The sequence below is a fragment of the Sus scrofa genome, chromosome 9, assembly GCF_000003025.6.
Source record: "Sus scrofa isolate TJ Tabasco breed Duroc chromosome 9, Sscrofa11.1, whole genome shotgun sequence".
Taxonomy (NCBI): domain Eukaryota; kingdom Metazoa; phylum Chordata; class Mammalia; order Artiodactyla; family Suidae; genus Sus; species Sus scrofa.
In genome coordinates this window covers 134,705,282-134,730,704 of record NC_010451.4, presented here as the reverse complement: position 1 = coordinate 134,730,704, position 25,423 = coordinate 134,705,282, and the positions used below count along the sequence as shown (strand labels likewise).

The following is a 25,423-nucleotide window of genomic DNA, read 5'->3' as shown; positions in this document are numbered from 1 at the left end:
AGGAAGGGAGGCTGGCATGAAAGAGTGGTTGAGAGTGAATGTTCTATTGAACTAGACTCTGCAACCAAGCAAAGGGCTTAGACTCAAAGAATAAATGCCATTCACTACACTCTTCTAGACCATGGAGTCTGGTTGGATATGTTTCCTCTCAGTTTTCAGTGTCAACCCCCAGCTCCCCTCCAGCTTTTGAACACCTACAATCTTAGGAGTCTAGCAAATAGGGCTCGCTTCTCCTTCTCCGGGGTATCTGCTGCCCCATCCCTGTCCCCACGGTTTTAGCTTGAAGATACCAGGGCTTCTAGCATGTCGAACACTTTGGGACAAGTGCAGGACAGGGAGATGGCCAAGCTGACGGGCAGACCATCTGAAAAGGGAGGGCCACAGAGATTCGCAGGGGACGCAGCCAGGCTGAGCTCTACTTACCTCTGAAACATTGATCCGGCCCTCCTGGAAGGAGCAGGTGGTGGGGTCATGAGTGCAGAGGTTTCGGTATTTGCACCAATGGCAGCGGAAGGAGCTGTTGACACAAGACAGGCACCTGCAAGGACAGAGACAGTAAGAGGCCAAGAGAAGGGAGCCACAGTGCCAGGCGGCCCACGTGTCCTGATGGAGTCTGCTGTCCTAGTCTAACTCTCCAGCGGTGGGGTTGGGGAGGGTATATGGGTGGGGCATCCCCAGCACTGAGAATTATAGATTCTCCCTCCAAGATGCTTTTGGGACCAGAAAACTGAAGGGAAAAAAAAAAAAAAAAAAAAGAGTCCGGGGGGATGCTGTATCGGAGAACACGGAGAGTTCTAGAGCTGGTCTGTAGCAGCTCAGGACAGCCAGTTCTTTATATGTTGAGGAATTTTGCAGGTGGTTTGGTGTCATGACAGCAGCTTGAAATCAGCCATGGAGGGACATTTATGCCATAGAAATTGGAATGCCACACGCTCAGTTTTCCAGCCTGATCTCTGGTAGCTAAACATTCGCCAGCATGTACCACCACTTAGAAGACAGAACAGCCCATAAGCACAGGGATAGAACCTGGGCAAACCTGGTTCCAGCTGTGCCTGTGCCCCTGCCACTGGGGTCAGCCCTACGTCGCTTGACCTTCTGGATCAACCTTTCCTCCTTCGTCTGTGCGGGACCGTCTCCGTCTACCCCGCGGGGCAGCTTAGTGTCGGGCGAGATAACACAGAGGACGTGGTTTGGAGAAGTACAAAGCCAAATGGATTGTTGTTTTCTCCCACTGAAGGTTCATATTTACCCACGTATTTGTCATTTCTGACATTCTCGTGAGTATTGTTTTTAAGTGCTCACATCACCTGTTGTTTCAAGCTCTTCCATTGCATCGGGGTGTTAACAGTTGGTTCATATCGCCTGTGTTACTGCGTTTTGGGGGAGTAAACATATTCAACGTCCCACTGTCCCACTGTCCCAGTCGCCAGGCATGGGGAGCCAAAGGCTGTGGGTGTGGTTCCTGCCTTTCTTGCCAGGCTGAGAGCTTCCTTCCCTCCAGTTTCCCCTGGAAGCCAGGCGTATCACCTTGGTTCTCTGTGTGTGATCAGACCGCTGTTGGGGAAATGGGCTTTGCAGGTGGCATGGCTCTTCCGGCTCCTTGCCCTCTCCCCTGGCCTGGCCTCTCACAACTAGACCGATCTGGAAGGGACATGGCCAGGTCTGCAATCTGGCGCCACCTGGTGGGGGCTCTGATGGCTTTTGGGCGGATGGGGCTTGATTCTGGGGGTCACCAGCTAATAGGCCACAGTGGATGGGGTGCGTTGACCCACAGACACGCCTTCTGCATGCCAATCATTTTAACCCTTTCTAGATATGCCTGTAGTTATTGCGTGCCTGAGTTTAGGCCAGACGGATTGATGCTTGCTTTTACATCTTCTTATTCAGCAAAGCAAATCATGCAAACGGACCCACAACAATGAAACCAGGGCTCTAGACCTGGCTCTTCTACTGGCAAGTTTTGTGACTTTCATTGTAGTCCTTATGTCCGCCCTGTGGGCCTCAGTTTACCATAGTAAAAGGGGAGAATGGAAGCTGACTCTGCGATTTTTAACCATGAATGCTAGGATTAAAGAAGCCTAAGATAGTGTTTGGTGATAAAATGGCAGCTTTCGTGTCAAAGAGACCTGCTTTTTTTTCCTGCTAAACCGTGCTGCCTGTGACAGCATCTCTATTGCCATGGCAACCCATGGTTGAAAGTGATGACATCACACCGAGTTGCCATGGGGATGAAGATGCTCTCACAGTGGATTCCATCACTGCTGTGTTGGAGTTTGAGAAGGAGGTTGGGAGTTCTCACTCTAAGATGCTGGCATCTCCCAAAACAGGGTTAGCTGGACCTGGAACGCAGTGGTCAAGGGGCAGTTTTATCCATTTCAGCTTCAGCCACATACTCTTCTGCCTTGGCTGCTCCCAGGCCATCTGTCACTTGCTCTGTCTTTCTCAGCACTTCTATTAATTTGGTCCAAATGAGTTCAGCTACAATTCCTTCCTTAGCCATAGCGGAAACCCTGGAACTCCAGCCGGTGAATCGAATCATGAAACTCAAGATCAGATAAAGAGACTCAAGAGGACTGGCTTGTCTATTTTAATAGCTTTGATTCCTTTAGGGCTTAGCCCCAAATAGACCCTCTCCCCACGCGGAATGCTGGGCCCGTGGCGCCTGGACCCTCGGACTTGATGTTGCTGGAGTCCTCAGCTTGTTCCTGTCCTGGGCAATGGGAAGGATGGGTCCTAGAACATTCTAGTTACTGCTCCCTCTGACATGGGGCTGATGCTCGGTCTCTCTCCTTGCAGAGCGTCCAGGGCCATTGGTCCTATGGCTCTTATATGCCCTCTTCCAAAGACCCATGCTTCTCTCTCTCCAAGTCAAATGGTGCTTGTTTCCAGATGACGTGGAAAGGGCCTCAGTTTCGCTTCCAGAGAGGACGGGAAGAAACGAAGCTCAGGTTTCCTCTCCTCTGCCTCTGAGTCTGTTTTCACATCTGAAATGCCCCCGGCTTCCGGCACAGCCGTCGGCTCTCAGAGCCACGGGCACTCACTGGTAGGCAAGGATGGCTGGCGAGCTTAGCAGCCGCACTTAAGCTCCTCCACGGGCTGGTAGTGTGGTCTGGTTTTCCTTTCGTTCTGGAAAAGCTGAAGGCTCGGTGTGGGCCGCAGTGGAGTAAAGCCTGCTCTCCCGCTCCCAGCCTGGGTCCTGAGCGCTGGGCGCGGCTATTTCCCCACCCCCGGCCTTGGTCTGGGAGTGCTATCTCCGGGTCCCTCTTCACGTGGACAGGGTGATGCACCCAGACGCCACTGGCTGTCTGTCTCCACGTTCGAAGCCACCACCGACTGGTCTAAATTGGAGAACCTTCCTTATGGCTCGTGGGCCATGACTTTTGTTTCTACTTCAAACCCTCTTTTAACTCGTAGCCCGAGAGTTGAGGGCAAGGTGTGTTTCGAGGGAGACGAATGAGATCAGAGGCTGTGGCGAGGGAATGGCATTCAGTTTGAAAGAGCTGAATAAATGGAATGTAACTGAAAAAGAACAGGGCGAGCTTCCTCTGTTCCAGGTAGGGTGCCGGGTCCTAAAGACGGGGAGGCGACGGCGCTATGATTCTTTCTAAATCCTAAGGGACCTTAGAAAGAGCGCACCCCCACATCTGAACCCAGGGCTTGACCCCTGGCCTGGCCCTGCCCTTACACGCTTGCTCGTAAGCCGCCCTGAGCTCATCTGTACAGAAGCCACCGGCACAGGTCTTGACCCTGAACAAGGCCTGCGTGCTGCGAGGGGGTGCTTACAGTTGGTGGGCACTGCAGTTGTAGAACTTGAACTCGGTGCTGACAAATATCTTTCCTGTCTCCTTGGATCTCAGCTGCAGCTCTAGACCGAACCAGTCTGGAAGAGGGAGGAAAGAAAAATGGGAGAGGGTTACAGTCAGGGCCGGGGGCCCCATGAAGAGGCTGAGGGCAAATGATGGATCCGTCAGGGCTCCCTTGGGGCACAGACGGAACCTGCCTGAATCTTCCCCTTCCAACAGAATCCCCTTCATCCTGCTGAGACCCAGACACCCCCACGCCTCCTCTAGGAGGAAGTAGTGGCTCAGAACCCATGGACTCCCCTCCCCTGGTCAAATATGTTCAGTTAGTGAAAGATTTTCAGAAATATCTCATCGAAGAGCCCAGCCCTGTGGAGAGAGCCCACTAAATCCACACGTGGCCATTCCTCGAAGGGAAGGGAGTCTGGAAGAACCTTTTGCAACGGTGCAGGCGTAGCTCAGCGGGAGCAAGGGCTCGCCTCCTTCCTGCAATCGGCTGTGCGGCGTGACTGCTGCTTTCGCACTCAACCAAGTTACATAACACATGTTAGCGTGTGGTGTCAGGAAACCGAGTCGGGCAACCTCTGTGCTGGAACTTTTTGCCACCCCATGCCCAGCGTCCTCTTCTCTTGGCCCCCCTGGGAGGGCAGCCCCTCGCCTGGGACGTGCAGGGCAGGCGCCGCTTACCTTGATCCAGAGGGACGACAGGGACGTCCTTGGGCCCCGGCGAGACGCAAATGACCTGGCTCCCGGACACCTGTCCCTCCACCTCCGTCAGGTTCCCAAAGGCACAGGAGATACCCGCAGACAGATCGGGGGCGTCGCTTACAACCAGGCTGAGCTGCGGGAGGAGCAAAGGGCTCGTGCCTCAGGAAGAGCCCCCGGGGCTCAGGAAACCTGTCAAGGCCCCAGGCCCGGCCCTGTCATCGCCCACTCGCCCCCGAATCTCCCCTGACCTCGTCCACAAAGAGGACACGGGTCCAGGGGATCGTCCAGCTTGGACGCTGGACAGTTGCAGCAGCGCCGTGAGGGGTGTGCGGGGTCAGCGGTCTTTATAGGAATATGAGTATTTCTTCAGTCTTGTCCAGGATCAGAAAGCACTGGGGTGGGGGAAGGACTCTAGGGGGAAAAGCCCCCAAATCCATCTCAGACCCAGCTCCTTTTGACAGGGAGCCATGGCAACTTGAAAGCAAGGCATGAACCGAGCCCTTTGCAGATAAGCCTTTGCTCTGGCTCCCGGGAGCATGTGTGTCACCAGCCTGCAGGTTTGGGAGGAGGTTACCTGGCTAGTGGGAGATGGCCGGCCCCTCTCCCCGGCTGCTTACTAAGGTGGCGGGTTTCCTAGAGTTTCTATGCTCTGTCCTTCTCTGCCCCTCTGCCCCCGACAGCTCTGCTCGAGTGGGCAGTCGATTCACAAGGAGCTTAGGGAGCAGAGAAAGGCAGGGCGTGGACATCAATGGCTCAGAGATGTCCACTGCCCCCAGGGTTCCAGGGACCTAGGTCAGGTGTTTCCAGGCCTTTCAAGTTTGAACACCCACCTTTGAAAGGTGAAAACAGCACAGGGTGTCAGAACAATCTGTTGATTGAGAAACTTTCACGGCAAAATGCTGCTCTGCATTCCATGTACTTGGAAATGAGTTTGTACTAAACAACCACAGTGTAACATCCAAGGGGTTTTTGAAACAATAGGTGCTATGTGTGACTCTCGGGGAGGAGGGGGTGCCTGGTGACAACCCCTTGTGGCCTCCAAGTGCTAAGTCCTAACAGAGGGAGGTCTCCCTTTGTCTTGGGCAAAACGGCTATCACCTAGCCTCTCCACGAATCTCTGTCCCAGTTTCATTTCCACGGGGCCGAGAGACGTGGGTACAAACTCGGCTGCTTGTTCCCTCAGCGCCACAGGAGCCCAACCCCCCCCCCCCCACAGGGATGAATGAACGCGAGTCTTAGAAGGTTGGTTAACTAATTAACATTCGTGAATGCTCCTAAAACCTGCAGAAAGAAAGAACCGCGCAGGGCCTCAGGACATCAAGTATTTGGGGTTGCACCTCGACAGGTGGTCAAGGGCCATTGTGGTCTCTTTAATAGTCTCCCTAAGCACACACTAGGAATTAGGTCTCAGTCTTTCTGTGTTTGTTTGTCTGTCCCTCACACACACACACACACAGGCAATTCCAAGGCTTCTGTGTATCAAGCAGGAGACGGCAATCTAGCACACACGAGAGAACGGTATTGGGTTGCATCGTGTTATAGCTGTTTGTTCCTAAATGCAACGTCTAGATTCACAGAACAGATCGATGCCTAAGGAATCTGCAAGGAGAGTGGCGAACCGCCGGGCCTTTTATAACAGGCGATACCACAGCTTTTTCACCAAGTTTCTTCGGAGCACGTAAAGGATGATCCACTTACATGGAACACGCCCGGGCTTGCGTGAGCTCCGCGCCGCCTCAACCCCAACCCTCCCGAGTTGTGTACTCACCTGCCGGCTGGGCTCAGACACCGAGATGCTGCTGGGGTGCACCTCGAGGCTCATGCACTGGCTGATGCTGGCGGCAAATCGGTTTGGCTCCCAGGCCCGCTGGCACGTGTCCCTGCGGGAGCACCTGCCATAGAAACACACCCAAGAGGTCAGGCCTCGGAGACCCGTCTGCTTGGCTCCATGGTCCCCCGAAGGTAAGTGCCAGGGCTTTGTGGCTCTGGGGCCTGTGTCTGTCTCCTGACAAAGTTCACACATCTCAGAGGGCCTCGGGGACTCCCAGATGGGCTTGACTGCAGTGAAAGACAGACTAAGAGGGAGTCGGATCACGTCTCCAGCAGAGAGATGTGGCTTCGAGAGAGCTTTTCTTAATGGAAGCTCAGCGAGTGAGAAGGGAAATGGGGGGAAGGTGAGAAGCCGCAGGCAAGAGGCAAAGAACGGGAACGGAGAGCCAGGCGGCCCCACCTCTGTGGCCTCCTCTCGGCCGAGTTCCTCAACTCCGCCAGGCCTTGGTCCCCCAGCTGTGGAAGGCTGAGGCCACGGCTGATACCGCACCCCATAGGGTGGTGTCAGCATCAAATGAACTCCTGTTCAGAAGGTGGCCGGTGACCCTTCTCGGCACCATGTTACTGGTGATGAGAGCGCACCTCCGTGGATGTTTGAAGCCTCGGTCGGGGTCTGGGCTTGTGGGACAGTGTGCGGGTGATCCGGTGGCTTCGGGCTCTCCCCTCTAGGCAGGGGCCATGTTTCGTCCACGGAGATATTCTCCCTGTGACATGGTCTAGTTTCTACAGATGTTTGCGGGGTGAAAGAACACCTGGAGTCAGAGACGGACACGGCGGCGCGGCCACGGCTGCCTCTGTCAGGGAGCCGGTGTGGTCCCTTCTCCCCACACTTTCATCTCTGGCTCCTGGCCCCTCAGCCCACAGCAGCAGGTGGGCACGGTGACACCTACCCTGCAGGCAGGGGCCTCCCAGGGGAATGGGCTCCCGAGAGCCATGAGAGCCACGGGGACACTATAACAAAGATGCCACAACCAGGCCGAGATTCCCAGCTCCCCCGCCCCAGGCCCTCCCCCCTCTTCCTTTCCAGGCACATAATGGATCTAAATATGAATGCTGTCAAAGACAAGAATTATTGAGGTTTAAGTGAATCCCTAAGATAGCTCTAAAGTGAGCTCTTGACTGGAGCCTTTATCTCATTGACTCACTGAAATGGCTCTTTTTTATCATACTATTTATGGCAACAGCCCTAACAGAGATAAATAGCCTCCAGACAATAACACACTTGCTAGAGCAAGGCCTATGGAGACTGGAGGGTTTCACATCCCCTGCCCCCACCCGGAGGCTCTTTAGCAATCCCCCGGGGGCCCCCTGCCTCCAGAAAATCCAGGGGCCTGGGAGCTGGGCGGCCAGGTGGGCTGCCCGTGGCAGGTGGGAGGGCTGTGCCCGAGGGGCTGGTGAAGAGGAGAGCGACCAGAACAGGAGAAACCTCTGGGCACAGGCGGGAAATAGCTTGTTCCCCACGTGCTCTTGGCAGGCGGAGCTGCTGGAAGGAGAGGGTGATGTTGCAGAAGCAGCTCAGAGGGAATCTGGGTTCTCCTCCTGCGGCCCAGTCATTCTGGTAGCTTCCGCTGACCTGCACTGGGAAGATGACAGGGTGGCCTGGGCGACTCAGACATTGTGGCTGGAATTGCTGGGAGGAGCGGGGAGGAGGTGGGACCGGGAGGGGGAGCCCAGGACATGGCACGGAGCTGGGGGTGGCTGTCGGGTTCTTTGGAGGAAGAAATCTTGAAGAGAGAGCCAGCTGGCAGCTGGGCCAGCCTCCCTGAAGGGCAACCGATGGCTGTCACCTCTGTCACTCCGGGGGGTGCCTGTCGGGGCCTCATCAACATCTTTAAGGCTTGTCTGACCTAAAGGGTGACTCACTGTCCCGGTTCTGGTGAGAGTATTTTTGGCAAAACTTTTGAGGAGTCCCTTACCTCCAAATCTAAGCAGGCAGCCCAGGGTTTGTGGGCGCCGATCCAGTCCGGATTTTGCATCTGTGAGGCGCCTGCTTTCCTCCCTCCCTCCGTAGCCCTCCCAACACCTGCTGCAGAGGCGGGAAGCCAAGAGCTATTGTGCAGGGCGCTGAACTCTGGCCCTCCGCCTCCGCCTCTACCCCAAACCCGCACACTGCACAGGGATGCTTTCCTGGCTGGCACGGAGCCCTGGAGCGTCCATCGCTAGGGGGACAGCCCGCCTGGCCAGTGTGGAGTTTTCACCCTCTCCTCTCCCTGGGAGGCTCTCCCAGTTAGGAAGTTTAACGGTGATTTTGCATTTCTATTGAGCTGGAATTCAATGGCAGGGGAGGTGTCTGAATAGGGCTTGTGAGGCCCGTCGGAGTGAGAGGCTGACTTCTTGGAATCATGAATTAATGAGGCCAGAAGGGCCCTCCCCAGGGTTCAGAGTCCATAACAATTATTTTGATTTGTGTAGCTTATCCCGAGCTTCCTTATCGCCAAAGGATTTATTATTTCATTTAATCCTCACAGTTCACCTTCAAGGGAGGCATTCTCGCTCTTTAGCGACTGGCAAATGGAGGCCCAGAGTTGTCGGTGGACCAGCCCAGGTCACACAGCAGCAAACTGGAGTCCAAGCTTCTGAACTCCGGCACCTGCTCACGGGAGGAGGCGCCTCGGTCAGGCTCCACGGAGGAGGTTCTTGGGAAACCTTGAGATGCTACAGCTTTCCTTCCGTGTGCTGCCAACCCACTACCCCTCGCTGTGGATCAGGTACAGACCTCAGAGCAGCCCGTGGGCTCGGGGAGGGACAGACTTTGGCGGGCAACTGAAAAACAGGCAGAGGAGCGGCTCTTGGAAAGAGGGCCCATTCCCGGCCTCTCTTTGCTCTTCCTGCTCTCAGCCCTCCAACCGAGAGGAGAATTACCGCTCAGAAGAGGGAAACTCCGACCAATGCCACATGCCCAGGGACATGCCCAGGGCAGTACCTGGTCTTCTGCATCCTGGGCGTTTTCTTCTTCTTCTTTTCTTTCTTTCTTTTTTTTTTTTTTTTTTGGCTTTTTTCATAGCATAGAAAGTTCCCAGGTTAGGGGTCGAACAAATCAGAGCTGCAGCTGCCGGCCTACGCCACAGCCACAGCAACGCGGGATCCAAGCTGCATCTGGGACCTACACCACAGCTCACGGCAACACCAGGTCCTTCACCCACTGAGCGGGCCCAGGGATTGAACCCGCGTCCTCTTGGGCCCTAGTCAGGTTTGTTACTGCTGAGCCACAACGGGCCCTCCTCCCGCTCATTTTTTCCAAACTTACATGTTGTGCAGGGCACACCAGCCACAGTGAGGGTCCCCCGAGCTCAGGCACTCCCCGCATGTGGTGTACTGCTCACAGGACTCCACGGGGACCCTGGTGATCTGGGGGAGAGGAAACAGGGCAGGGTTAGACCAGGGGTAACCTCGTCTCACAGAGGTGTCTTCAGACACAACCACGTCTACCGGCCATGGCACTGTCGCCACCTCTAAAGAGGTGATAGTGGGCACGAATTGGATCGGATCGGTGGCCTCGTCTGTTTGCTCTGCACGAGGCAGGTGCAGCTAAAGGTCCCTGCTTCTCGCCTTGGCCAGGGGTGGAAGCACAGCCTCCGGCCTCTCCCTGCCTGCACTCAGGTCCTGAAGAGCTGGGCCCGCTCCTGGCAAAGGCTGACAATGGTTACCTCTGTTGAAAGGCTATTGAGTGCCACCAGCTCGTCTCTGAAGAGCCTTCAGCTGGGCTTGGGCTGAGCCCTGCTGCCCGCACAGAAAACAGTTAAAAAGGGAGCGATGGAGAAACTTTTCCCATCAAATAATATTCATCGAACGGCACCATCTTTTTACAGCCAACGCAACGTGCCACCTGGATCCAATTATCCCATATTCTTCGACGTCCGCATTCAGCTTCTCTAGTAAATCTCCCATCCTTTGAAAAGTCTGGTTAAGTGGGAACAGAGACGAGCTGCCTGTCTGGTTCCGTCTTGCTGGGGAAAGTGAGAATTTGTAGATCGAGCTCCTGCGCCCCCCTCCCCCCCAGGGTGCTGCTTCCTCCTGGCTTCTACGTGGGGCCCTGTGGGGACACGAGCAGGCCCATGTGGTCATTGCTCACTCCTCTCTGCCCAGCATGTGTGACATTAAGGCCAGGCAGAGGGTCAGGAGACTGAAGCCTTGCATTTGGCATGTCCTAGGTAACCATCGCTGGCTGGGGCAGGAGGCTGCCAGGCTGCAAAAACATTTGCTGGACTGGGAATGGGGTGCTGTGTGTTTGGGCAGAGAGGTCCCCCACCTGCTGGAAGCGTGAACTCAAGTGGAAAAACAACCTGTGGTCCAGCAGCCCGGCGTTCTGCCTCCAGCAGGGGGACAAAGGATCTGATGGAGATGCCTTCGCCATGTCCTGGAGGGAGGCTCGGGATGGAGCCCGACACTGCACGCACAGCAAATGTTTATCAGATGTCACTACTCAGAGGCTCTGGTGCCACATGCTGGAGAAACAGCCGTGAACAGGACACAGATCCAGCCCCCGCAGAGTACACAGTCCAGCGGGAGTTGGTAATTACACTCAGAATTGCTCTACTGCTCTTGCGCTGAGCATCCATCGCACGCAGAGGTGTGCGCCTGGGGGCCTTGGCAGCCTAAAGGAGGGCCGCCCGGCACACCCTGTCTGGAGGAAAGGGGCAGCCAGGTAGGAGTGAGTCAGGGTGAGAGCCGGACAGATACAGGTGCCTGGGAGGGCGTTTCTAGCTGAGAGATAATCGTGAGCAAAAGTTGTCATGGCCAAGTTCAGCACAGCTCAGCGTGGCGTGTACACTGGAAGAGCATGGCCAGAGATGAGGCTGGTGGCATGGATGCTGGTGCCAGGCAGCCAAAGGCCTTGGGTACCAGCCTCAGGTGCCCCCAGCCCTGTTCATTTTCCCCACATCCTGATACTTAACATTCTGAATTACAAATCTTTTCTCTAAGTGGGTGATGTGATCAGCTTTAAGCATCCCTACCTCCCTTTCATAATAAAAATATGAAATCCAGAACGGGCAAGTGTAAAAGCTGGTAATTCAGTTTAAAAAAAAAATTATATTCTAAATGGAGGTTGGGGGATAGCTGGTTTGAAATAGCTCACGTCTAACAGGTTGAGTTGCCTCTACGTCCAATATGACCTGACAGATCCCAGCTAAAGGGGCTGCGTAAACAGGCAGGGTGTTGGGATGGAGAGAAGCCGCCCCATGCTGGGGACTTCCCAGCTCAGGTCTTCACACCTGCCCCCCAAGGAGTATTGCTCAAGCAGACAGCCTTTCCAGAAGGGTCAGGATGGGGGGTGGGGGTACCCAGATGTGGCATCTGAGGTACAGCAGACAGAACTGGGATGTTGATTTGGGTCAAGGAGGATGCAGCTCAAGGTGACCGTGGGACCTGTTTGCCACCGTTTGAAGGGCAGCAGTGTGGCTGCAACGAGACTCATGGGTGGAAAGTTCCAGGAAAGCTCAACAGAAGAAAGCCAAGGTTCTCTGAGAGCGAAACAGACCTTGCTCCCGGCAGGGGCCCCCATCCATGGGACACGTAAGCAGAGTCAAGGTGGCGCGTGTCTGGGAGGCCACGGGAGGGATTTCTGCTGCCGGTCCTTCCAACTCTGACCTTCAGGATTCTATTTCCCGCACTTTAGCTAACTGCTCCCTGAGACTATTGTGAATTCTGCCCTGAGTGACGAGTACAGTTAAATGATAACATCCAGCCACGCCGCCAGCCGCTGAGAGCAGCCGGCTTTCAGGAGCAACCTCTGACCCCGACTCATGGGCTGTGAGGCCTACAGAAGCACCTTTCTGGCAGGTGCTGGCCAGACGCCCTCCCACTGTGCCTCTCCCAGGGCGTGGGACTCTCAGCCCTGCAGGATATCTGTAACCCCAGCCGCCTGGGCCGGGGGGCTTCTGCCCGCCCCCCGCCGACCTGCCCTCGGAGGCCTGAGAGCTGCCACCCTGCGCCCAGCCTCCCTTTCCTGGGTTTCGGGCTCAGAGTGAGTGATGTCTGCATCTGGATGGAAGTTAAAACAACTGTCTGCATTGCCTTCGGCCCGTCTGTCAAAACACAGCCCGGCTCTCAGCAGCTGGGGAAGGGGCCCTGAATGGGAGCAGTGTCTCCAGCAACAAAGCCCACTTTCACGCCAAGTGCCGCGGAGATAGTGAGAAGCCTGTTCTTCTCCAAACATGAAACCAACAGCACAACTATTTTTCCTGTTTCCTGGGCCCTCCTGGTGGGAATTTTTTTTTTTTTTTAATACACTGAGTAGAAGAGCGAAGTGAAACAGGAAACTTATGGGGGGGGGGGTCCTAAAACTTGAATGATTCTCTCCTGGAAGATCTTCGCAGCCATCTAGAAACCAGGGGAAAGAAATGCCGAAGGAGCTGCGAAGAGGCTCTCAGGGTCAGGTGTTTCCACGAGCGCTCTCTCCTCTAGCCTTGTGTTTCCCTATTCGTTCATCAACCATAATTATTGATCACGTCCTACAGGCAGGCCAGGACTGGGCACTTCAGGGGAATAAAATCAACAGCAGCATTAAAACACAGCCATCACCTTCAAGTTGCAAACAGACTAGCAATAAGAACAAAAAAGTGATGTGTGTTCTAAGAGACGGATTGAAAGCGGAGTGAGGGAATTCAGAGCAAGGAGAAAATACTATTTCTATGTCTGCGCCGTCCAACGTGTGTGCCTGCGCGGCTTTGAGCATCCGGAACAGGCAAGTCTGAACCGACATATGTTCTAAGGACCACTGGGTGTTGAAAACTGAGCCCAGAAAACCAGAATGTAAAATAACACATTCTTGCTTTTTTTGTATTGCCACTTGCTGAAAAGATAAAACTGTAGCAAATATCGTGCTAAGTAAAATCTACTCTTAATTTCCACTGTCTCTTCTTACTTTTTAAAATATGGCTGCTAGGAAGGTGAAAGTGACACGTGTGGCTCACACGAGGGGCTGGCGCTTTGTCACTGTGGGAGGATACGCTGCTCTAGGCTTTTGGGGGGACGTGGCCTGGGTCTGGGGTCTTCCTGGGTGAAGGCTATTTACAAGATGAAGAGCATCCCGGGCGGGAGGAACCACGTGCAAACATGGGAAAGCAGAGCTTCTTGAGAAAACCTTGCAGGAGGGTAGAATGATGAGTGTCAGCCTGGAGAGGCAGGTTTCGGAGACCACGGACCTGGAGTATGTGATGTCTCTGAGCCCTCCAGCCTGTCACTCCTTGGCCTAAAGAACGCCCTCCATGAAGAGGTGACTCAGGGGTGTTCCTGTCATGGCTCAATAGTGACGAATCAGACTAGGATCCATGAGGATGCAGGTTTGATCCCTGGCCTCGCTCAGTGGGTTAAGGATCTGGCGTGGCCGTGAGCTGTGGTGTGGGTCACAGATGCAGCTCGGATCCCCCGTTGCTATGGCTGTGGTATAGGGTGGCAGCTGTAGCTCCGATTCGACCCCTAGCCTGGGAACCTCCATATGCCGCAGGTGTGGCCCTAAAAAGACACCCCCTCCCCCAAAAAAGAGGTGACTCGGGTCTTTGAACCAACACAGCACCCTTGGCATTACCTGTGAGCTTAAGAGACATAAAAACCCAGGGTCCAGAGTTAGAAACTCCGGGCTGGGGTCTGGGAGGTGGGTCCAATAAGCTCTCCAGCTGATTCTCATACAAGCTCAAGTTTGAGAACCACTGGTAAACGTGACCTCACGTCTTGGGAAGTATTTTAAAACATCACCCCCTGGAGCCATGAAGAAATGGAATCAAACTCTGCCCTGGGACCATGGAAGGAACGAGATGGATGGTGGGCGGGGGAGGGAGATGGAGGTTCGTCTGGGAACGGCTTCCTGCCCCGGGACAAAGTGGTTTTAATAACTGAGTCTCTGGAGGCCCCGCAGGACCAAGTTCAGCCTTCAGGAATCTGGGGTCACTTTGCTCTGCATGAGGTGACCAGCGGCCACTGACCCTGGGACCTGGAGGCTGGGGGAGGGTGGGGAGGGGATGGGCGTTGTCTCGGAAGGCTCCAGAAGGAAAAAGAGCTTCTCCTGGAGCGTGTCCGCCGCGTCAGGCGCGGCCCTGTCAGGACTGACTCAGAGTTTAATGGGACACTCGATGACACTTTAATGAGTGTTTGTTTATCAGGACTGCGCTTTAATTCTGCCCGAGGCTCCGCACCCCATCCACGCTGAGTGCTGGGAGCTGGGGGGCTGGCTCGGCAGGTGAGTGCGATGCCGGAGCTCGCCCTTCTCCCGCCGCCCCAGGACCGCGGGGCTGCTCCCCGCCCATTCCACCCGCACGCTCTGCGTGCCTCTCTGCTTCATCTTCTGTCCTGTAATTACGCCTCTAATGAATATAACTGTCCCATTAAGTCACTGACTGAAGAAATGCTCTTAATTAGCGGTGACTCATACTGTGTTCTTGGCTCCTCTGACCCCGGGGCCCCACGTCCCAAGGGCCTCTCTTGGCCTGACTCTGCGGAGCTGATGTCCGTGGGAAGGGCTCAGCGGGGGTGCAGAGCTTAGAGTGGGGTCCCCTCCCCGCAGCCCCACCCCACTCTTTCCCCTTCCAGCACACCCGGCAGCCCCTAGACCGTGAGGCCCAGCACCGCGAGGCAGGTGACAGCAGATTATCATCAGCTGGGTGGACACGTCACCTAGGGCCCTGCCGGGACCAGCCTCCTTCCAAGATCTCGAAGGGCACGGCAGACCTGCTGGGTCTGACCACCCAGGGCGAGGCCCGCTGTGCCTCTGCGGCCTCGGGAGTGATCTGAGCCTCAAGAGCTGCCTCCGTCAGCGGCCAGCCCCTTACTCCGCAGAGGAGCTGCGCCCCGACGGCGGGGTGAGGGGCAGGAGCCCTGCGGCAAGTGAACCTGGGGGCCGTGATGCACGGTCGCCTCTCTGGCCCCTGTGCGGATGCCTGGGAGGGGCTCCATGGCTCTGAGGACCTGGAGGAGCACCTGAGCTGAGAGCAGAGGGACCCCGGATCCTGACTGTGGAACCCCGGATCCTGAGCGTGGGTTGCGCTTGGGTTCCGCGTGGGCGTTCGAGATTTGCAGAGTGGGGATGTTGTGTTAAGCTCTCCTCTGCCCTCCTGGAGCCCACGGTCTGGTTGAGGACAAAACCAAGGGGACAGGCTCATCCTGAGATGTGGTGGGATGGATGCCACAATGGCAGTATGACCGAGAGGTGGTCGGGGCTCAGAGGACAGAGCCCAGAGGTTCTCCGCAGGGGGCCCTGGCTCGGCGCTCTGTCCTAGAGGCTGCGGGAGTCATTTGCCGTCGTGTAGGAGGGAAGGAAGGAGGGAGAGCTGCTCCCCAGGCCGTGGGCCCCTGGGGACGGAGCTGGTAATCCCCTGCTTCCCTGGAATCTGCTCCCCCACCCCCACCAGACGGTACACCTGTCCCCACACGTGTCCCCTGCCTCCCGACACAGAGGCCTCCTCAGTGGCAGAGAGCCAGGTGGCAGGGGTGGGAGGTGACACGCAGCCTGGATGGGGCCCAGCTGGCCCAAGCAACAGCCTTTCAGTCCCCAGAGCCTGGGCCGGTGCGCAGCAGCTGAAACACAACTGGCTCTGCACCCCTGCCTTTCCCGTGTCCCTCTTCCTGGTGGGCCCCCCTCCCAGCCCCCCCCCCCGCCCCCGCCTTGGAGTCTGTGGGGTCTCAGACCCACTCTCCCCCTTTGCCGCCATCCAAAGCTGTTTTGAAGAAGGGGCCTGATGCCCATTTGCATATGCACAGCCATGCCCGGAGAGGGCCTCAGCCCCTTCCCTTGGCGGTCGCACACGCTCTCTCATTGGATCTGCACGGCGCCCCGGGAGGAGACGACTGGGACTGGTACCTAGCCTGACTTCCATTTGATCCGCCAGGAAAGAGAGGCTCCCCAAGAGCTGGCTTAACCCTGGGCTCGGTCTTCCAGTGAGAGGAGGTGGCCAGCTGGAGGGGGGTCCTCCGTGGCCGGTGGCAGTGGTGGCCTACAGTAAGGGGTTTTTTTGAGCGGGGGTGGGATTCAGGCGTCCATCCGAGGAGATGGAGGCTGAGCCCGGAGCAGGATTCAGGAGGAGAGAAGCACCCAGGGGGCAGAGGAGGCTTGCCCTTCTCTGACCGCAGGGCTCATAGGAGCTGGCGCGGGGGCCCCGCAGCTGCTACTTGCTGGACCGGATGGGCGGGAGGGGTCTCTTTTCACAGGCTTACCTCAAATCTTGTCAGCCCCGCAGCCAACAGGTGCTTGGGGCTCCGCCTTCCCTGTTCACCGATGGGGCAGGGGGCTCAGAGTCCTCACAGATGGGCAGATGGTCAGGAGGCCCAGCCCAGCCCCCAGCCCTGGCCAGGTTCCTCAGGCATCCAAGCCAAAATGGACCCTCTGGGGACAGTCCGGGCGCCCCTGGCTCCTGATGCGCCTCATTCCATAGCCCCTTTTAGCTCAGCGAGACTCCAGGGAATGAGGCCCCTGCCCTCTCACTGTCCTTTACAGGCAAAGAGCTGAGTGTCTCCTGGATGCCGGAAGTCACAGCTTTTTTTTTTTTTTTAAGCCCTCACCTGCGGCACATAGAAGTTCCTGGGCTAGGGGTCGAATCGGAGCTGCGGCTGTGGTCTACACCACATCCTCAGCAACACCAGATCTGAGCTGCATCTGCAGCCTCCTGCACAGCTTGTGGCAATGCCGGATCCTTAACCCACTGAGCGGAGTCCAGGATCGAACCTGCATCCTAACAGATGCTATGTAGGGTTCTTAACTCACTGAGCCACAGGAGGAACTCCTGAAGCCCCATCTTTATCCAAGTCTTCCCTGCTGGGCGTGGGTAGGGTCAGCAGTGAGACCCGCCTCCTTGAGCAGGGAGAACCCCTCCGAGGGATGAGGGTGGAAGTGACACCCTTCCTCGGAGCTGGACCACTGATGAGCTTATCGAAGGGGAAGAAGCAGCAGGAACAATCCTAGCAGCCACCGTTCAGCCAGCACCTACTGTGTGCCGGCACTTTTCCTATATCATCTCACCTAAGCCCTACCTGAGCCTTGCAGGTGAGGGATTCAGCTCACCTTCCTCACTAGAAAACTGCATCTCAGGTTAAACAACCTGCCTCTGGCCACAGGCCTTGTGGGTGGTGCAGACAGAACTGGGCTCCCAGGCCGAGGTGGAAAGGTGGGGAGGGGGGCAGCAGGAAGGGAAGCCCCGTCCTGGTGCTGCCCCCAAGGGCTGCCTTCAGGGCCACCTTTCTTTCTTCTGGACATTAGGTGTCCGCCTGGTGCCCAGGCAGGCTGTTGGCCACTGTCATTACGCTCGCCCGCCTGACCCCTGCCCACCTCTCGTTTATTTCACTCTCCTCTGTTTGCTGACGGCGAGTCAGGGGCCAGACAATACTCGGGGCGATGTGAGAAGGGGAGGCGGGTGGAACAGTCAAGGAGCCGGCCCCGAACAGCTTCCATGCTCTCTAGCCTGAGCCTCCTCGAAAGGTCACGGGTCCTCTGTCAGCACAGCGAGAGGCAGGGGAGGTGGCAGGACATCCTGTCCTGGCCTTGCTAGTTGCTGTCTGTGAGGCCAAAGGCAAGCTGCCTAACCTCTTCAAGCCTTGATTCCTTACGTTTTTTGTTTTTTTTGTTTTGTTTTGTTTTGTCTTTTTGCCATTTCTAGGGCTGCTCCCGTGGCATATGGAGGTTCCCGGGCTAGGGGTCTAATTGGAGCTGTAGCTGCCAGCCAATGCCGCAGCCACAGCAATGTGGGATCTGAACCACGTCTACGACCTACACCACAGCTCACGGCAACGCCAGATCCTTAACCCACTGAGCAATGCCAGGGATCAAACCCGCAACCTCATGGTTCCTAGTTGGATTCGTTAACCACTGAGCCACGACGGGAACTCCAATTCCTTATGTTTTAAATGAAGGGAGTTCCCTGGCGGCCTGGTGGTTAAGGATCCGGCATTGTCACTGCTGTAGCTTGGGTTACTGCTGTGGCGTGGGTTCAATCCCTGGCCTGGGAACTTGCTCATGCCACAATAAGATAAAATAAAATGAAATAAGATAAAACACGATAAAATAAATAAAATAAGTAAGATGGAGAGAGCAACAGTCGTCTTACGCATCCTGCCTGCTCATCAGGGAGCAGGGCACCTCTGAGCTCAGACTTTCAGCTTCAGCCTTTCCTACGAATCAACTTCCTGGTAATTAATGTGAAGAGCTCATTACTGGTTGTTCCCAGGGTTAGATCCAGTGCTTTCAAAATCAATAGTCATGTGTAAGATTCCCTTAAATCCTCATAAAGCAAACACCAACCCAGCCCCGGCCTGTCCTTGAAGCAATGAAAGTCACGTGATCGGTATTATTAAGAAAAAAGGCGGCACGACCCCCACCCCAGAAAACCAGCTGGAGGTTCTGGAACCTGTGATTGCAACTGAAGCATCGTGCAACCTTCTGACCAGAAGCTAACGCTGGGGCTGTCTCCTAAGAACTCCTGACTATCCGGAGACCCCGAGGGTGGAGTGGAGTTCAAAGAGAAAATCTATTTTTAATGACTTGGGGGAGAAGAGTGGAGTGGCTGAGTAACTGGGAGTAATTAAAGCCATCTATCACTCCAAGCGTGGAAGCCGAAGTTGGTGGAACTTTTCGACGATATTGTTTTCTTCCTCATTCATAAAATCCAGCAGAGGGTCATGCAGAAGTCAAAGGGTAAAGGACGATGGGCAGAGAAGTTTCTGGCCCCACGCAGTGGAATTCACCCATTCCACCCGCACTTGAGTAACCGCGGTCCTTCCCGAATCCTTTGTTGGAGGCCATATTTTGTTCTGGTTAAGAAGGTGGACTTGGAAGGAGAAAGTCCTCCGTAGTAAATCCAGCTGCTAAGATTCTCAACTGCATGGCATTAATAAGTCATCCTTATTGTCCTCTGCGAGCCTCCGTTTCCCCCTCTGTAGCGTGGTGACAGTCATGCGAGGAACCCCACAAGGTTGTCGTGAGGCTTAGGTAACAACTGTGCACAAGAAGCCTCCCACACTCTTGGTTGGTGCTCCGTCGTGCTAGTTATCAGGCCCAGTCGCTCGGTGCAGACCCACTGAAGGGGGCAGTGTCTGCCCGGGAAGCTGCAGAGGGCCCTTGCTCGGGCTCTGCACTCCTGTGGGGGGCGACCTTGAGCAAGCCACCTGGCCTCTGGGGGCTGAGGCTGCTGACCCATCCTATGGGAGAGTTATGTCTGCACAGCCACTCAAACTATTGGCCTTAGTCATGACATAGTCAATCCTCGAGGCTGAAGAACATGGACACTCAGGATTCTTGGCCGAAGAAAGTCAAACTGAGCTTAGCCTCCTAAGGAAGGAGGTGGAACTGGGCAAGGAAGAAGCACAAAGAGGGAGGGAAGCGAGAGGGCAAAGGAGATATTGCCAACACCCCACCACACGTTCTCAGACAGGACCCCTGTGCCAGGCATGCTCAGGAGGTGGAAGTAGTTTCTAGGGCTGTTTTTCAAAAGGCTCTGCAAAGAAGCTGAGAGGCTGATGCTATGTGGTCTCCATGACAACCATGGATTTGTTCAGTTAGGGAAAGCAGGTGGGGTAGGAAATAGGGGATGAAAGGATTTGGGAAATAGAGCCTAAGAAATCACGAAAACAGGTCTCTCACCTGGAAACCAGATGCCGGGGCTTAGCAGGTCCCACAGAGCTCCCTCCAGGGCCAGCATCACTGCGTCTACCCCGGAGGGGAAAGGTGATGATGGCACGAGGATGGAGCAAGAAGATGGGGATGGCCCTTCACCTGCCCCGCCCCACTGGTTCATGGCCATTTCTACTTGTCCAGACATTCCAGTGGGGGCCCTGGAGGCACTGAGCCCAAGGCTAGCCTTGCCGTGTGGAGCTTGACCCAAGAGCTGGGCATCCGCTAATAGGACCTGGGCTCTGGGCTCTGGGCCCCACCCCCTCTACTTCGGGATGCCCTGCCTTCCAGTCACCGGGAGAGCAAGACGAGGAGGTGCTGGGCTCCCGTCCACTCCAACTTCTCTTTGAGGCATCGACAGCCTGTGGGCTCAGGAAGGTGAGGTGTGGGGAGGGTCCCTGGAGGGGCTGCTCGGAGATCTGGGGTCAGAACCCCTTTGCTGGCGTCTGGGTAGGACTGTGGTTTGAGATGAGGACTTGGGAATCCTTCTCCACGTGGGGTAGTGGGGCCTTTAGGATACCACTGCTCCTAAAGGGGATTATAATGCGCTTCCTTTAGCAGAGTTATTGGCATTGCCCTCCAACCAAGCTCCCGCTTCTGGCTCCTGGTGCCTGGCTGCACTGGTGCCTCTGCTGCTGGCTCTCGGGGTGACTGACACCAGCTGGAAGGCCTCAGAGACACCTGGCATGCTGGCTTTCCACCCTGGATGCCTCCCCTGGAATCTGCTTCTAGGGTATGGAAGGGACACAGGTTGAAGTTCCCGGGTCATCTGGATGTAGGGCGAGCAATCCTTCCAGATGACAAAAGACGGACTTAGACCTGGTCACACCCAGCTGGCCGGACCTCTCTTCTGTGCACATTCATCAACAGGTGCTCCCCAAAGAGGGGACAGAGGGCTCAGCTCTCCCCACAGGCACTGGATCTGAGCTGGGGCTCCCCCTCTCTGCCTGAGCTGTGACACAGTCCTCAGCAGGCAAGAAGCCATCGGTCCCTCGTGCTGGGAAGACAATTCTGGTCCCGGTGGGTCCGTGGGGCATTTCCTCCAGCACCTTCCAATTTGTCTTTCCAACTATCTGAGGCATGTCCTGCTCGACACCTTGGATTTGAAAATACTCTCTCTGATTTTTCTTACTTGGCTAAGTGACTAGCTCCCCTGGGGAGGACGGAGCAGCTTCTTGTCATTCCCAGCTTCCTAGGACGAGTTAGTAGGTGAGTGGATGAGTGTGTGTGTGTGTGTGTGTGTGTGTGTGTGTGTGTAGAAGAGACAGAGATGGGGATACGAGTATATGTTAAATCTCTATTGATGGAAAAAAGAGGCTCTACGCTTATATTCAACTTCTTTCTTTCCTTTCTGTACAGAGCTCATTTCTTGGTTCATGCCACTCATTCCTTTAACTGTGGCAAGGCGGTGGGAGGCAGGAAGGCGCCAGGCTTTGCGGAACTCTGTGCCTCTGCTTTGAGAACCTGCAGAGACGGGCCACTTGGCTAAAGACCACTCCACTGAGGCAGGGGCGACTCCGGAGCCACCGTGCTCTGCTGCTGGGGACTGGTCAGCATGGGTTGCTTAGCCTGGTCTTGGGCCTCTGCGTTCATGGAGACTCGCTTTGGAACTGGCTCGACCTACAGGGGGTCAGAGGGCCCTTGATGCTTCAAAAGTGTCCATGGGTTTATCCATTCCTCCGCTCATTCTCTAGTCCATCCAGGCTTGAATCCTCCCTTCCTTCATCTCGGCGTTATCATCATATTCAACAGACCAGGCTGCGGAGGGACCCACCACCTTAGTCACCCAGAGGCAGAGGCCTCCCCTCTGGCGGGGAAGCTAGAACGTGAAAGATGTCACATAGGGGGTTCCAACTGGGAGCCACCGCCTCAGGCTGAAGGGACCAGGAAGGTGTCTTGAGGTCTAACAGGTCTCAAAAGCCTGGGGATATTTGGAGAAGCAGGAATGGGGGAAGGACATTGTCTGGGGAGAGAAAGGCAGGAGCAGAGACCCAACGAAAAGGTCCAGGAAGAAAGCCAGGGATGGGCGCACAGCGGCGGCCAGAGGGCCGGTCAGCACGTGGCAGGCGGGGATGGAGGACGGACGAGAGACGGGGAGGACAGGGCGGCCTTCCTCCCTGCAGACGCGGCCCCAGGCCCGCCTCCGCCTCCCTCCTCAGCCCCTCGCCGGCCCCCCTTCTCTTCCCTCCACACCAGAGCGGCTCTGCATCCCTCTTCGTTCCCTTCTCTTCAAAAAGCTGTAGTGGCTGCGGGCAGGGCTCCTGGAACCAAGCCGCCCGGGGCCGAGTCCTGCCCCTGTGCCGACTGGCTGTGTGACCTTCAGCACGTCCCTCAGCCCTGAGCCTCACCCGCTGGTTGGCAGCACAGAGGGGATAATGACCCCAGCTTCTATAAGACTCACGACCTGCAGACGAGGATGGAGCCGAGGCTCAGGGTTCAGCAAATCGCTCAATTCGGTGAGAGTCTTGCAGCTAGTGAGTCGCAGTGCGGGGGTTCGAGCCTAGGCAGGCTGGCGGCGGCATTTCCCGTCGTCTAGGTTGCCTCACAGGCCTAAAGGGAGGCCTGGCTTAGAAAACACTCAGCCCAGCGCCTGGGGCGTGCTGCTTAGTTCTTAGTAATAAATGCAGGACTGGCTGAACATTCTGCGCAGGGATTGGGCTCCAAAGCGGGACAGACTGGCCCCGGTCCCGAAGGACCCCCGGTGTTGTCAGGAAGACAGACGCACCCCCACATCCTCATGAAACCTTTGCACCAGGACGGAGATGCGCTAAAGCTACCAGAGCAAAGAGGAAGGGCCAAGCAGCGCAGGCTTCCCGGAGGCAGCGTGTTGGGATGACAGCCTCGGCTCATCCATCCCTCCTCCCTCCAAACTGAAAACCCTCCCCTACAAAAAGCAAAATTCAAAAACAAGGAAAGACTTCCTCTTGGATGAAGTTTGTAGTCCCAACACCCCAGCCCGATGTTCCAGGCTTTCCCTGGGCCAGCCTTCCCACCCTAGGCTCCTGGGTCAGCAAACAGGCTCCTGGGTCAGCAAACACGAACCCCGCCCCTGGCAGGCTGGCCTCCTCTCCAGCTCTGCACGGTGCTTGCCGCCTTCTTAACTTCCTTTGCTCACACAGTCCTGCTAATCAGGACGCCGTCCCTCTCCTGCCCGAGCAAATCCCTGCTCCATCAACTGTCCTCCATCAAGCTCGGTGACCTTCCCTCTGAATCCAGCATCCCGCTCCCCGGCCACCTGGCAGAACTGTCACATGCTTTTTCAACTCTTCTGTGCTCTGCATCTTTTTAAGTAATTCACGGGGCTCTGCTTTTTATTTCTTCATTTGAGATACCCCTGTATGTTCCAACTCCAGTTTCTTAACATAAAATAGGTCTATAAATACCTGCTGAGAAGCTAATCACACTTACCCAGTGATCCAGGTTTTATTTTAAGCTCCTTAAGTAAATGTACTAAGAACTATGCAAAGACTCTCTAGGTGTGGCTGAGGCCCCTGGCATTCTGTTGGCTCCATGCACTGATGTGAAAGCTCTTTTTTTTTTTTTTTTTTGCATAGACATAATGGTGTCATGGAAAGGACACGACTGTTACTGTCAGAAGAACTTGGCTCAGCCTCGCCATGTACTCCGCTGTGCTGGGTAAGCCACTTAACCTCTCTGAGCTTCAGTTTCTGCATCTGTAAAAGTTAAAGCATCCACAAAGGCACCAAGATACAATGAAAGCTGCCTGCTAAAGTGTGGTGGCAGTTTTCAGAGTAGATTCTTAAGATCCAAGTTCATGATTCTCTTCCCCTTGACTCTGCATCCCCTCCCCCAGATCGAGGCCATGAAAGGGTAGAAGGAATGACAGCGGGAATTTTGCGGGAGGTTTGGAGGAAGGCCTTGGGGTGCTGTAACCAGCTGCCCTTCCAGAGGATCCCCTAGGAGGCTTGAGATGCCTCCTCTGGACTGGAGGGGTCGGAGCGGACAGGAAAAGCCAGAAGCACGAAATCCAGAGGGTAGGGTGGCGAGGTCTTGAGAGACAGAGCGCAGGAGGGACCTTAGGAGGTCCCTGAGCTCCCCAGGGACAGCGGCAGGCCGGGGATGTGCAGTCTCCCTTCTACCAGATTCGGACATGAACACCCGAGAAGAGAGAGCTGCTGGGCAGCATCTTACAAGCTCTCCAAGAGGACCCGTGGAGGTGGGGCTCGGCCCTCACGTGAGCATCTTCACATGGAGGGAACTATGGGAAAATCAGGGCTAAAGGGAGAGGGGCAGGAAGCCCCACCCGCCTGATGAGAGCTGCAGCCAGAACAGCGCGGCAGGGGGGTTCCCGGGGCCCCTGGAGGACTCAGCCCGCTCCGAGAGCATGAGAAGTCTTGTGAGAATTCCCGTTCAAGCGGGAGGGACCTCACTGAGGCTTCCTCTCCTCTTCCTCTAAAGCGGGAAGGTACGTGAGAGACAGAGAAGACACGCCTCTGCATCTCCGTCTTGCCAAGGGGAAGGGTGCTGCTGGCTTGGGCTGGGACCTGGGGGAGAAAGACCTGGGCGTCCGTCAAGTTCAGAGTTTGACTTCTGGTCAGGATCTGGGTGTTCTAATTCCGAATTGAGACTGCGTTTGAATGATCTTGTTGTCATCATTATCCAAGAGTGAGCTGATGAACTACGCTGCCTGCCTGAGATGGAGCTAAAGGGGTGGTGAGAGACAAAGTAAAGGTGCATTTGATCCTCTCTCACCGCTCAGGCATGAGAGCGCCAGCAGCTGCCATTCCTTCCTGACTAGCACGTTGTCATGGGGGTCGCAGGAAGCGAGAGTCACAGCAGTGCATTGTTCAGGGTCAAGTTTATCGCACAGACGTGGGGGAATTATTGGTGTTAGTTCCGGGATGGAGGGATAACGTATTGATAACACGATTTTTTTTTTTTTTTTAAAGAAAACCCTGGACATCAAGTCTCAGAGGATTCAGCAGACTGTTCTCTGAAATTCTGCTGCCCTTCCAGAGAATGAACAGATGCGAGGTCTTTTTTTTTTTTTTTTTTTTTTTTAAACTCAACTGGCTCTCGGGTCGAAAGAATTTCTGAACAGCCACCATGGGATGCCTCTCAACCCACGCGCCTCTGCCCTCCTGGAGGTGCGAGGGCCAATCATTAAATAAGGCATCCAAAGCCTGTCTAAGGGAGACAAGGATGTGGGGGGAGCTGGCTCCTGGCTAGAAGCCCCCTGGGCATTCCTGCCCCCTCCCCCGGGCCCCACTCCGGGTGCTCAGCAGGCTTGAGCCATCAGCGCCCATTAGAGCTTTGCAGTCTCCGCTTGCCTGGAGGGTGGTGGCCAGGACTGCTCAAATCTCTACCTCCCTTGCTTTCTGTTTCTGGCCTCTTTCAATGGCCGCCTCAAATGTAACCAGAGCCCCAGAGCCTTTGGGGGATAAAAAGGGGTGGAGGAGAGGTGGGGAGATGGAAGACAGACAAAAGACTCTTCTTCTTTTCTTTTTTTTTAAAGAGGTGCTTAAGAAATTAA

At 55.6% G+C, this 25,423-nt stretch overlaps 1 protein-coding gene across 1 annotated transcript in view; it reads right to left on the bottom strand.

The window, feature by feature from the left end:
* Positions 1-25,423, bottom strand: part of PLXNA2 (plexin A2) — a 215,712-nt gene that overhangs the window by 69,767 nt on the left and 120,522 nt on the right. Inside the window, 5 exon segments of the mRNA XM_021063894.1 lie at positions 424-538; positions 3,784-3,880; positions 4,488-4,641; positions 6,277-6,400; positions 9,586-9,686. Of these exon segments, the coding sequence (XP_020919553.1) occupies positions 424-538; positions 3,784-3,880; positions 4,488-4,641; positions 6,277-6,400; positions 9,586-9,686 (591 nt within the window).